The 13,011-nt window shown below is 36.5% G+C and overlaps 2 protein-coding genes across 5 annotated transcripts in view; both read right to left on the bottom strand.

Annotated features, from left to right (window-relative positions):
* LOC102185944 (kinesin-like protein KIF28P) overlaps positions 1–797 on the bottom strand; it is a 68,494-nt gene extending 67,697 nt beyond the window's left edge. Inside the window, exon 1 of the mRNA XM_018060243.1 lies at positions 567–797. Coding sequence (XP_017915732.1) covers positions 567–773 — 207 coding nt within the window. The 5' untranslated portion in view covers positions 774–797. The remainder of the gene's footprint in view (positions 1–566) is intronic.
* Positions 113–13,011, bottom strand: part of AHCTF1 (AT-hook containing transcription factor 1) — a 91,702-nt gene continuing 78,803 nt past the window's right edge. For all 4 annotated transcript variants that reach the window (XM_018060241.1, XM_018060240.1, XM_018060242.1 and 1 more), the window contains exons 33-36: positions 9,970–11,809; positions 5,236–5,369; positions 4,079–4,161; positions 113–2,067 (exon numbers count right to left, since the gene is read on the bottom strand). In XM_018060241.1, coding sequence (XP_017915730.1) covers positions 1,878–2,067; positions 4,079–4,161; positions 5,236–5,369; positions 9,970–11,809 — 2,247 coding nt within the window. In that variant the 3' untranslated portion in view covers positions 113–1,877. The remainder of the gene's footprint in view (positions 2,068–4,078; positions 4,162–5,235; positions 5,370–9,969; positions 11,810–13,011) is intronic.

Genomic DNA, 13,011 nt, shown 5'->3' with positions numbered 1-13,011 from the left:
GCAAAAGTCCACTGAATGGATCAACTGTTCACAATTATCTTAAAATTCAACTACTCCATTGATAATCAAAGATAGACAACTGCTAAAGGTCCCAGAATAAGTATAACTCATATTTTATCCTAAAATGTTGTAGCAACAGTTTAATGACTGGTATTTTTGTAAAAAGTTATACAAATACAATTATACATAAAAGCATATAAAATACATAAGAGTTCATTCAGAACTGAAAATCTGTTTGATTATGAGCTGTTGTTTGGGGGGCAGGGATAAAAACACATAGCACATGTCTATATTCACCAAACTGCATTGGTTTAAAAAATTATTGACAAAACATTTTTCTTGTCAATTTTTTATTGTGCTACTTGTGCAAAGGAATGAATTGTTTTCTGAATTATGTTTAATTTAGATCTTTAAATTAGTCATTAAACAAGTTCATTTAAATAAATTTAATATTCGGTAAAGGACAAGCAGCTTCAATACAAGTTTGATAATTATTATTTTAAAAATTAATAAAATGAAAGTCATGGTCAAACTTTCAACAAGGCAATGTAACATTTATCACTAACCTGACTAAAAGGCCGCACTCGCACTGCTACTTTCACACTGTCAGTACTTGGCATAGGCATTTTCAGCATTTTCCCATTATTCATATTGTTATTTGGTAGAAAAATAATGCAGAAGGTACACCGCTTATGCTTCACACTGGAACACTGAAAGCTCAGCCAACAAAAGCAGTCTGTTCCTAGACAATCAATTATTAATGGTCCATTCATTACACACTATCAATTACCTGTTATAATTTTACAATACTTATTTATTGATGAATTTTATAGCCCACATCAAGTATCACCACTTAATTGCACACAGTCACATTGCAGAAACAGAGTGGTTTTTCTTTTCCTTTTTCTGCATCTACTCACACTCTACCCATCCTCAATACTCTGTGCCTGAGGTCCTATGAGAATTTGTCATTTTAAAACCTGAATAAATGTTAAGGGATTTCTGTGATTCAGTAGCAAGCTCCTTCACAGCGAGAATGTTTATAAAATTTGTTCAGACTTTTCATTCTATTAATATTAGGCACATACAAAGTGCACTGAATAGCCAAGAAACAGCTTTTTTTTTTTTTTTAAACATTTCCTTTCTTACTACTCAAACCCCTTTAAGAAGTTGCTAGTGAGCAGTGAACCGGTCAGTCTAACCTGGATAATTAGTCTCTGAATAATTAAGAGACTTTAAAGATAATAGCCTTTAAACTTGCTGAACAAGAAATGCCAACATTATATTTAATCAATGCATTACTTGGAAAACTACTAATTTGAGGTAGAATACACAAAATATGTTAAACTACAAAAAAGTGGCAAAATTACATGCCCATAATTCAATTTCAACATAGTAACAGCCTCCCTCAATTTAAGATTAGAAGTCTTAATCACAGAAGCAAAGTGCATAAATTATAAAATAGCAACTTAAAAAAACCCAACAGTTCAGTCATCTTCAAACTGGTCTAATACTTTTAACTATAGACAAAGAAAATGGAACCAATATCTACTAGCATATAAAATCATTATTAAAACAGAAATCCCCTCTCAAAAATCTAACAGACACAGACTACTGTAAAGTATACTTTATTTAACATTCCAATAAGCCATATTTACATATTATATAAATGTATGAAGTCTTATTATAAAATAGAAAAAACTGCCTGGACTAAAAGAATCATACTCCATATGGAGTTACTTTACTTATTGAAGACATTGTTTACAAAAATTTACAATAATTTATATAAATTATTTTCTTCCAAATTAATGATTTTTAATAATCCACACAATTCTGATGACTTTACAAATAGGTGTACATTAAAAAACTTGAAAAAATTACAGCATTTTTCTGCGTAGAACTTGCTTTGGAAAAGAAGACAACTTCTTCCTGCTCCTTCCAACAGTTTTTCCTGTTACTTCTGCAGTCTTTCTTGGTTTGCTCTTGACTCCATCAACTGGGCTTGCCAAGGGAGAAATCAGCTTAATTTCTACTGGGGGAGGTGACCAACTTTCTTTTTCTGTGTTTCTGAAATAAAGATATAACTCAAGTAAGAATGTAGTCCACTTCCCAATATATGAAGAAATCTTAGGTATTACCTTTTTCTAGTGCTTTCATTTTATAAAGGAGAAGTAAAATAAAACTTTAGTCAAATAAACTAAGTTGAAGCAGAGTTACTCACATGATAGAGATTATCCTTTATGTTTGGGATCCTCAAAACAATTACTATTTGAATTTTCATTTAAATATTTCATATGTATTAATAAATACTACTAGTTTACAAGGAAGGGCCAAATACCAGTAGTCGGTGCATAAGAAGGAGAGCCCAGTAGGTCCATAAAATATATGAGAAATGGGAATTCTCAAATACCGGCAATTAGAAACTATGTATGTATTTCATAATATGAAGCAGTTTTCCACATATACACAAAGCCAATTTAGTGTTATTAATTATAGTCAAGAGCTCTCATTAAATCAGTTTTTAAAGATAAAACGAATTACTTTGTACTTTTATGAAATTCAACCATATCTAAGCAAAATATATCCAAAATGGGAGTAATTTTGCGATGAAGTTTTAATTGCTAATAGTGACATAATCACAGGACTTTTGTGTTTTTAATGACTTTTATTGATAGTTTTATCACTTTTCACTAAAGAAAAGGTGAAACATTGCACTCCCCTCCCCAAATTCACTGTAAAAAATACAAAGCTTTGTTGAGCATTCAACTACCCCCACCCTACTGTGCTTAGTCGCGCAGTCGTATCCAATTCTTTGTAACTCCACTGTCCATGGAGATTCTCCAGGCAAGAATACTGTAGTGGGTTGCATGCCCTTCTCCAGGGGATCTTCCCAACCCAGGAATCGAACCCAGGTATCCCGCATTGCAGGTGGATGTTTTACCGTCTGAGTCACCAGGGAAGCCCTTCACTCATCCTTTTTAAAGGGGTTTTCATGCTATGTTAAAACGCATATTAAAAAGCAGAGACATTACTGACAAAGGTCTATCTAGTCAAAGCTGTGGTTTTTCCAGTAGTCATGTATGGGTGTGAGAGCTGGACTATAAAGAAAGCTGAGCACTGAAGAATTGATGCTTTTGAACTGTGGTGTTGGAGAAGACTCTTGAGAGTCCCTTGGACTGCAAGGAGATCCAACTAGTCCATCCTAAAGGAGATCAGTCCTGAATATTCACTGGAAGGACTATGCTGAAACTGAAGCTCCAATACTTTGGCCACCTGATGTGAAGAACTGATTCATTTGAAAAAACCCTGATGTTGGGAAAGACTGAAGCTGGAGGAGAAGGGGACGACAGAGGATGAGATGGCTGGATGGCATTGCCGACTTGATGGTCGTGAGTTTGGGTAAACTCCGGGAGTTGATGATGGACAAGGAGGCCTGGAATGCTGCAATTCATAGGGTTGCAGAGTTGGACACAACTGAGCAACTGAACTGAACACCTAAAACTAATACAACATGCTGTAAATAAACTATATTTTAATAAAAAAGTTCAGTCACTCAGCTACATTAGTGACATTTTAAGTGCTCGATAGCACGGACATACTGCGGTGTTGGAGAGTCCCTTGGACTGCAAGGAGATCCAACCAGTCCATTTTAAAGGAGATCAGTCCTGGGTGTTCTTTGGAAGGAATGATGCTAAAGCTGAAACTCCAATACTTTGACCACCTCATGCGAAGATTTGGCTCATTGGAAAAGACTCTGATGCTGGGAGGGATTGGGGGCAGGAGGAGAAGGGGACGACACAGGATGAGATGGCTAGACGGCATCACCGACTCAATAGACATGGGTTTGGGTGAACTGTGGGAGTTGGTGATGGACAGGGAGGCCTGCGTGCTGAGATTCATGGGGTCGCAAAGAGTCGGACACGACTGAGTGACTGAACTGAACTGAACTGAGTGCATATAGATGCCCCAAAGAATGACCTTTTTCTGATGAGCTTCATTTCTCTTTTTTGAGTCTCTACCAATATAATTTTAAGAAACAAAACTGAAAATAAAAATTACAGCCTAGAAAACGTCTTACTTGCTTGCTTGTTTTGTTTTTGCAGTCCTGATTCTTTTCACTTGTTGCTTTTCCACAGTTTCAGTTGACTGACCATCATCTTCCTATGGGTTAAAAGTTTTGAAAGATCAACATTAGCGAATTAAATATTCAAAATTTAAACTGAAAAAGTTCTATCCTGAGTCAAAGACTATAGCCAGACAGTGCTAAATGAATTTAACCTCAGTAAACAATCAAATGGACCCTGTGTATTTTTTCGGTAGAAACCTCGGTCATCTAGGACAGCTTATTATCCCTCATCGCCCCACACATTCAATTCATCCCCAAATCTTATCAGTCTTATTCTGGCGTCTTTCCATTGTCCACTGCAGTGCTCCACTGCCTCTGTCCAATTCCAGGCTCTGACTGCTGCATAAGGCTTAGACCGCCATCAAATATTTTCTCCTCCCTAGGATTCATTTTTCACTGAAATTCCTTAAAACATGCGCATTGTTATTTGCTAGCCTGTCGACAGCCCCAGCCCCGCCCTCATGCATGGCCAGGCTTCCGTGCTTTTGCATCTGCTGTCCTCTTCCAGCAGCGCCTGTCTCCTTTACCTTCTGTCTGCAGTGTTATCTGAGTATAAATGATTATCATGCTGTGAAATAATTATTTGTATTTTTGCCTCCTCAATTAAACTGAACTCCTGAAAAACAATGAATCTGCCTGAATTATTTTTGCATCTTTGTCACTGCATAGTAATGGCTCATAGCAGATAATTCAAGAAATGCTCACAAATTAAGATTGGCAAATATAAAGGTTTCATGCTCATACTTAATCCATAAACTATTTTAAATTTAGAGTTACATGCAACTAGTCAACTCTGACACACACTCCTCCAAGTGTGGTCTGTGGATGACACTCCAGGGGGTCTGCGACCTGCATTTTAAATAAATACATTCAAATAATTCTTATGGGACACTACAGTTTTAAAACCTTTCCCCTAATAGGCAATTTCAACCACAGCTGCCAATAATACACCAAGAGTAATATACCCATCTATCTTAAACCTAGGATCCCCAAAAGGTAATTTTGGTCTTGGACTATAAACACCTGCTGTTTTTTAAAGAAGTTCACCTAGGAAGCACTGCTTAAAAAATAAAAAGCATTGCATACAAATAAAATCATGCATTTCTTACCAGTCCATCTGTACGTTTGGATGTATTCAATGGGTTTTTCTGCCTGGTCCTTAAAGCAGGAGGTGAGGAGACAAATTGAGAAGGTAAGTCTGAAACTAATTCTTGCAGCTGTGCAGGAGCCTCTATTTTTTTAGCTAAAGAAAGGCAGAAACAAAGAACAAAACACCATATATATATATATATGTGCATTTTATATATATATACATACATATAAATTCAACTTACAAAAAAAGTTAACACTTGTGAAGTGTGATTAAGGGAAATAAAGCAGAGGCACGATAAAAGTAGTGAGGTACAGCGTATTTGAAGGTTTGAAATCAGGTGAAATGAAGGTTTGTGGCAAGTCTACTATCGGTGCCATTTTTCCAACAGCATTTGCTAACTTCATGTCTGTCTGGCACACTGTGGCAATTCTCGCAATATTTCAAACTTTTCCACTATTAACTATATTTGCTATGGTAATCAGTGATCTCTGACTGACTGTTGCAAAAAGATTAGACTCACTTAAAACTCAGATGATCAGCATTATTCTTCCAATGAGCACTTTTTAATGCTACCATACACTTAAAAGACTGTAGTATTGTGTAAACATGATTTTTATATGCACTGGGAAACCAAAAAAATTTGCGTGATCTGCTTTACTGTGATATTTGCTTTATTATGATAGTAAGGAACCTAATCTGCAAACATTTCCATGGTGTAACCTGTTGGTGTAACCTGAACTACTTTGTTCCTTAACTCCTACTTCTCCAGCTCCAAGGTTTTTATTTTAAAAAGCGGTTTTGTTTACAAAGTAGAGACTCAAACTCTCTTTCCTTTCAGCTCATTCTGAGCCAGTTGTTCCAGGCAAGAGGAAGAAAAAGTCCACAGCATAAAAGGAAAAAAGCAAGCAGAGAAAGTAATAATATAGAAGAAGATTGATAGGAAGATATTCCACAGAAAAACAGAAACAGTTTAAGAATTAGTTGAAAATATGTAATTAAAAATATTTATCACATTCTTGTCTCCATATTAATGGTGATTAGCAATGAAATAATGGAATTGGCAGGGTACAGCTGAACCAGTCTGCCAGAAGTTAAATCATAGCTTCTGGATTTATAAGCTGTGGTACCAAAAGCAAGTCACCTAAACCTCTCTGTGCCTCAGTTTCTATAATATTCATAATAGTGCTTTAACATTACTGTGAAGATTAAAGACTAGAATAATGTTAGTATATGTAAGTGCTTTATAGATGCTTGCATGTTATATTATTATTTAAAGAACATAAAGAATGTAATTTACCAATCTCTGAAAGAAAATTTCCAAATTATAGAGTTCAATATTATTTCATCTACTGGGACAATCAAGAGTTCTATAAAATGCCAAATTCTGCTCTTAAAGCACATGATTCTTAATAAAAGAAAAAAGAGGAGTGAGGTCAGAAATAAAGTCCTCTCTGCTCCCAGCTGACAGGTGGCATAAAGGGCACTGGTAGTAATTCTCCTCTTTTGTAGGTTAAAAAACAGACAGTTCAGTTCAGTTCAGTCGCTCAGTCGTGTCCGACTCTTTGCGATCCCATATGATACATTCTGTTTTTCTCCTTCCAGGCTATCTGGAGCAACAGCTTCTTTGGCTTTTCAAAGACAAACTCATATTCCTCACTGAGTTTCCCTCTGCACCCAAAGGAACAAAAATGTATTATCACATGCAAAAATGTTTAGCTCCACATTCCTTCCATATGCTTCTAACAGGCAGACAAGAGTTGATTATATTTCTTTGTATGTCAATTTCTTGCCCACTTCTGTAAGCTTCCTGGGGTAAAGTTCTGATGGCCAGACTTAAGGCCTAGGAAGTTCAAAAATCCTATGGATTCAGTCCTACAGTAATGTACTGGTAAACAGCTTTCTAGGAAGGAAAACAACAACAACAACAGAAACACAGCTCTGACTTACAGCATTTGCCTATTTCGGTGCTATAAATGTTCCATGGTTGGCTCAAAAAAATTTCCTGAGTATTTAGCAATTGGCTCTCATCAGCCAGCGGGTATGGGCTCCAAGACACCACTATTTACTCATTATCTGGGTGTCATGGGTGCTCAGTTTCAATTTCTTCACTGTGGAAAAAAAGAATGAACAATGGTACCTAAACTACGCTGGGTTATACTGAGAATCAAATGAACTGATAAATGTATACCCTAGTATAGACTCAGGCATATAAGCAAACCCTTCTTAAATATCTGCTGCTGAGTAATGGAATTACAGAAAAGCTACTGAAATCTCAAACTGTACATTCTTTTCAGCTAGTGATTCTAAGATATGTGTTTCTTTGACATGTTTCAATTAAATAGAGGATGGCCTCCAGCTTTCTAATCATATATTTCTGTATCCACTCTTTTCTGTACCTCCTGCTGCTGCTGCTGCTAAGTCGCTTCAGTCGTGTCCGACTCTGTGCAACCCCATAGACAGCAGCCCACCAGGCTCCCCCGTTCCTGGGATTCTCCAGGCAAGAACACTGGACCTCCTATCCCTCCCTAAAAAAGTCAGTAGGCACAAGGGACAAGAAGGAATTTTAAGAGTGTAGAACCTATAATCTAAGAGCAAAGTAAGAAGGCAGATGAATCTTGGCAGCAATTGCATTGTTAGAGTAGTGAATACACACAAGAACCCTACAGAGTAGGCATTATTACCTTCACTACGAAGATGAGAAAACAAGATTCAGAAAGCTAGTTAAGAGGCAGAAATGAGAGATATAAGTCCCAAACTTCTTACCTCTAACTCGTCCTAGGAGGTGCTCATTTTCAGAAAATCTGAAAATGATTCAAACACCTACGAGGAGAATGTTTGAGCTATCTGTGGCACAGAAGTGAGTTGAAATGCTACAGACGTGAACCTTTACACATTATCAATATGTAAAAAACAAAACACAAAACCATGAACACTCAGGGTTTTGAGGCTATTTTCCAGTATCTGAAAAATGCTCATGAAATAAGCAGCGGGTGGGAGGAGTAATATGTATACATACACACAAACTACTGTGCATTGGGTTTTATAAAAAAACAAACTATATATCCAGCTAGAAGGATATACAAGCAGATGTAAACAGTGGTTAGTAGTCCTCTAGATAGCTAAATTAAATATTTTTAATTTCTAATTTTCTGTGGCAGGCATCTATTATTTTTACTATAGAAAAAAGTTAGTTGATATGTATATGGATGAAGAATGTAAAGATAACAAAGATCAGAATTATTGAGGTGTTTGGCTATGATAGTCATGAGAAAAGTATAAAAAGAATTGTTAATGACATTCTTCTACCATTCACTGCTCTTTTTCATGTTAACGTTTATCTAACACAGTAGCTTAGTAAAGTTAGCTAAAATCTCACATATTTGGTCATTTCATTTTCCTCCATGGAAAGACAGGCATAACCACAGTTTCCTAACAGAGAGGCATAACCACACTTTGGTTTCCTAATAAACCAAAATAAAAATCAAAATGTACTCAAAAATGGCGGATGGGATGGGAAAAAGGAATTCCTAATAACTACAGATTCATTTTTAGAACAAATGATCAAATCTACGGCAAAGCATCCTTTTCTAGGCTCTTATGCAATATAACAACTTACACGAATACAATATATTTAAAGAGGTTTTTGCACAGCGAATGCTGGAGACAAATTTTAGTTTGTGGATTTTTAAATGACTCATCTTTCTCTTTGTCAGGAGGAAACTATACAGGATGTTCACCAATGCATTAAAAAATACATGCAAGAGTTTAATACAACAACAGTCACCCACTTTACTTGCAAGTCCCTAATCTGCTTTATCAGCACCTTTTTAGATCTTTTTTCTTAACTGTCTTCCTCACTGAATTCTGCCCAACAAGAAATCTTAAAAGCACAAATATACTGTGTATCTGTGTATGTACTTATGCATATCTCTGCTTTATACATGGGCTTCCCTGGTGGCTCAGGTGGTAAAGAATCTGCCTGCAAGACAGGAGACCTGGGTTCAGTCCCTGGGCTGGGAAGATCCCCGGAAGGAGGGCCTGGCAACCCACGCTAGTATTCTTGCCTGGAGAATTCCATGGACAGAGGAGCTTGGCGGGCTACAGTCCATGGGATGGGAAAGCCTAGGCCACGCCTGAGCGACTAACAGACACACTATACATAAAGAGCAAGAGACTTCACCCCTGCTGAGGCGATATGAACTATACCTATCAAACAAGACAATTAAAAGCTCCTATCATCAGTGAGGGAGGTCGGGCATGTAGCCTTGCCAGTTCATGGACAACAAGAAATATGGACTTAAATAATTTCTGTATCATAATCAAAATAATCTACTGCTACTTCCCTTCAAAACTATGAAGTTGTGGACATCATCTGGAATATGAGACCAAAATGAAGGTTCTATCTGGGGAAAAACCAAAACCAAGTCACTTATGATATAAGAACAGAATGAAGAGAAATGATCCTATTCTAAAAAAAATTACACCTATGTCAATTATAAGATTTAAAAAGTCACAGTGAAGCAGAAAATTCTTGAATCTAAAAATAAACTTTAAAATTAAAACATTAATATTTTATTAAAAGATCAAACTTTTTTTTCAGAAGGGAGGGGAATTCCTTGTAACTACACATCATTTTTAGGAGATATGATCCAATAGTGCCTTAAAATCTAATCATTTTTGAACCGATTTAAGTTTAAGCTGAAGACTTTAAATGAAATGGAAATTATTCTTCAAATAGAAATAAAAGTACCTTTCTCTTTCCTTGGAATCTTTGACACAGGAGGAGAAAATAAAAAAGACTCATTTTTTGGTTCAGAAAGGTCCGGCAACAAGATGGCCTTGCTAGACCTAGTCCGTGTGCTATGGGAAGATCTAGTCAGAGCAACTGTAGCAAGCAATTTTTCTTCTTGGTCATTTGGCTCTTTGTGTGCCATTTCTTCTTCATCTATGCACTTTTCTGGTATTGAACGTAATGAACGTTTTTGGCTTTGGTTTTGAGTCCTTTTTGTAAGCTTCTTCTTAGAGCTCATCACTGTAGCAAGTTCCTCATTTGGCATGAAAACTGACTCTTCTAAAGTTGGTTTTCCGACATCAGTATTTTCACTTTTCGCTGGGGTGTTTCTTGTAGCTCTCCTTTGGATGCTGAGACCTTCTCTCTTCTTGAGACTTCCTGCTTCTGTAGCAGCCTTAGATTCTACATCATCAGGTGGATTGATTTTTCTTGGTCTACCACGTTTCCTGGGTGTAGCAGGTGTACCAAAATCTGCTTGAATAGTCAACTGGGAGGAAGCAAGTTTGGAATCTTCTGTAACATCCAATGCACTAACTTCTTTCTTTTTAACCCTTTTACTACGTTGAATAGGCAGCTGTTGTTCAGCGGACTCCCCCTCTTGTTTATATTCTACACTTTCAGAAGCTTCCAAATGAGTACGTCTCAATTTTCTAGTACTTCTGCTAGGACCTGCTACTTTGCTGACTTTCAGATCATTTATAACTTCAACACTTTCCAGATTTTCTACAGATTTAGTTCTTCTAGGAGTCCTTTTTGTAGCAGATGAAAGTTTAACTTCTTTTCTAAAAGAACTTTCTTCAGTTGCTGCTTCCAATAGCTGAGATGATTTTAACCTTCTTAATTCCCTACCTGGAGTAATAACTTGTAATTCTTGTTCCACAGAATTAGCATTTTCTAATGTGTCTTGATTAACATCTTTTTTTCTCCTTCCTCTCCTAGGAGTAATAGAATTTTGAGGTATTTGCTGGTTATGAGATACTCCCTTGTCATCAGAACAGGCACTTTCCAAAGCCCCTGCAATTTCTTTTGTTTTCCTAGTTTTCTTTGTAACTGAAAGCCCCAGCATCTCAGGAGTAGCAACAACTGCTGGTTCTTCCTGTTGTACTGATTTGACATTCAGGTTTTGGACACGTCCTCTCTTGCGAGTTCTGGAGGAAATCATGTCATTAACCTCGCTGACATTTATAGTCACTGTACTTGTTTCCTGAACAGTCTTAATTGTAGAGTCGGCCAATCTGGTGGAACACACGACCTTTTGGCTTATTAAAGGTGTGTTTTCTTGAATGGACTGTTCCATTGTATCTGAAGTAATTTCTTTACTTCTTGTGTCTTTAATTACATCTAATAAATTTTCTGCAATTGCTACTTTAAGTGGTTCAGGCACGTATGGTAATGTCTCCACCCTCTGGGACTCCTGATCACTAGTTACGACAGATGGCAAATTTGCAACATGTCTGTGATTAGCACTTTCCTCACCGCATACATGTTTTTCCTCAGTGGCTGCATTAGCTGCTTTAGCTAACACATCAGATGCTGCATAATCATCTGTCTCTACTTCTCCTTCTTCACCTTCCAAAATCAAGGTAAAGTTGCTCTGTGCCACAAAATGCTCTCCATCTACCTCAGCAATGTCACACTCAGCCGAGTCTTTATTATCAGGTAAGTCACAAAACTGTTCCTCAATGGTATCAAAATTGTATTGAAGCTTAAGAGTTCCTGAGGGATACAACTCATTAAATGAAAGATTCCTAGCCTCTTGTCCTGAATCTTGACCTTCAAGCTTTTCATGTTCAATTACCTAAAATGAATTAAAGATAAGAGACTGTTAACGTATATATTTTAACCTAAAGCATAAATTTTTTAAAAGACCATCTCACTCTTGGTGTATGAATTGTTAAACATAAGCTATATCAATATGGCATATATTTATGGGTTTACTTTATTAAAATAGCCATTTAAGCAATCAAACTTTCTCATTCAGTCAAAATAACTAGACAGAAAAAGATCGAAATTCTGAATGGAATTAAAGTAGAAGTCTACATTTCCCTGGCTAAAAAAGACAGTCTTAACAAAAATGTTAAAAATTATTATGATGCTAACAGTTGCAATAATTAAGGATTTATTCTATTCTCACCCAAGGAAAAAAAAATGAACCGGAGAAAAAGAAACAACCCCCAAACTATGTTCTAATGATAATCCCCAAATTACCTAACTAACCACACTTCCTAAATAGCATGATCCCCATAAGGTTGAAGAAGAGTTCACCTACATAAGCTCCCTTGGGCTAGACTCAATCCTCTTCCCTTTGCTGGGGCTGCATAAACCATGAAATTCCTAAGGCTTTCAAGTTCAGTACCTCTCTTGCAAGGGTTTGGTGGAAGAAGGAATGGTCCTTGCATTTACCTTTTGGTAAGGGAAGGGGAGAAAAAGGAGGAGGCAGAAAGTAACAGAGAGATCTCCTGACCAAGAAGGTAGAACATTACCACCCACCTAAACAATGACATTTTCCCACTACCCACACATTCACTGAAAGACTGGAAATACCCAGAAACAAGGATTCCCATTTACACTATGCCCACAAATTTTATTAGCTTCCTGGCTGAAGGAAAAGGGACTATATTCATCTAATTCACAGTGAGAATACTCATGAAATTGAATATGGATAACCAAGACATTTTTATGAGTTAAACTTCCCAACTACTATACAATCATAAATAATTACAAGAGATTATTTTTCTTTACCTTAAATTCACTTATCATGCAAAACTTACTTATTGATAATAAAATAGATCTGGTGGGATTTTTAGGAAATGTAAGTCATATTAAATAGCAAAAAAAATCCCACCTTTCTGGAATATACAAGAATTTAAACCTCAGGCAGCAGAATATCATTTTCCCAAAAGTATGAAGGGAGGGGAGATGGTAGAGAATTCTATTTAACTGTACTCAACTATTTTCAGATATATGCTCTGGATAGTCTTGATGTCATGCATGTTTCAA

This window comes from Capra hircus, chromosome 16 (genome assembly GCF_001704415.2).
Source record: "Capra hircus breed San Clemente chromosome 16, ASM170441v1, whole genome shotgun sequence".
Taxonomy (NCBI): Eukaryota; Metazoa; Chordata; class Mammalia; order Artiodactyla; family Bovidae; genus Capra; species Capra hircus.
The sequence above is the reverse complement of the archived record's forward strand: the minus strand, read 5'-3'. Positions and strand labels throughout refer to the sequence as shown.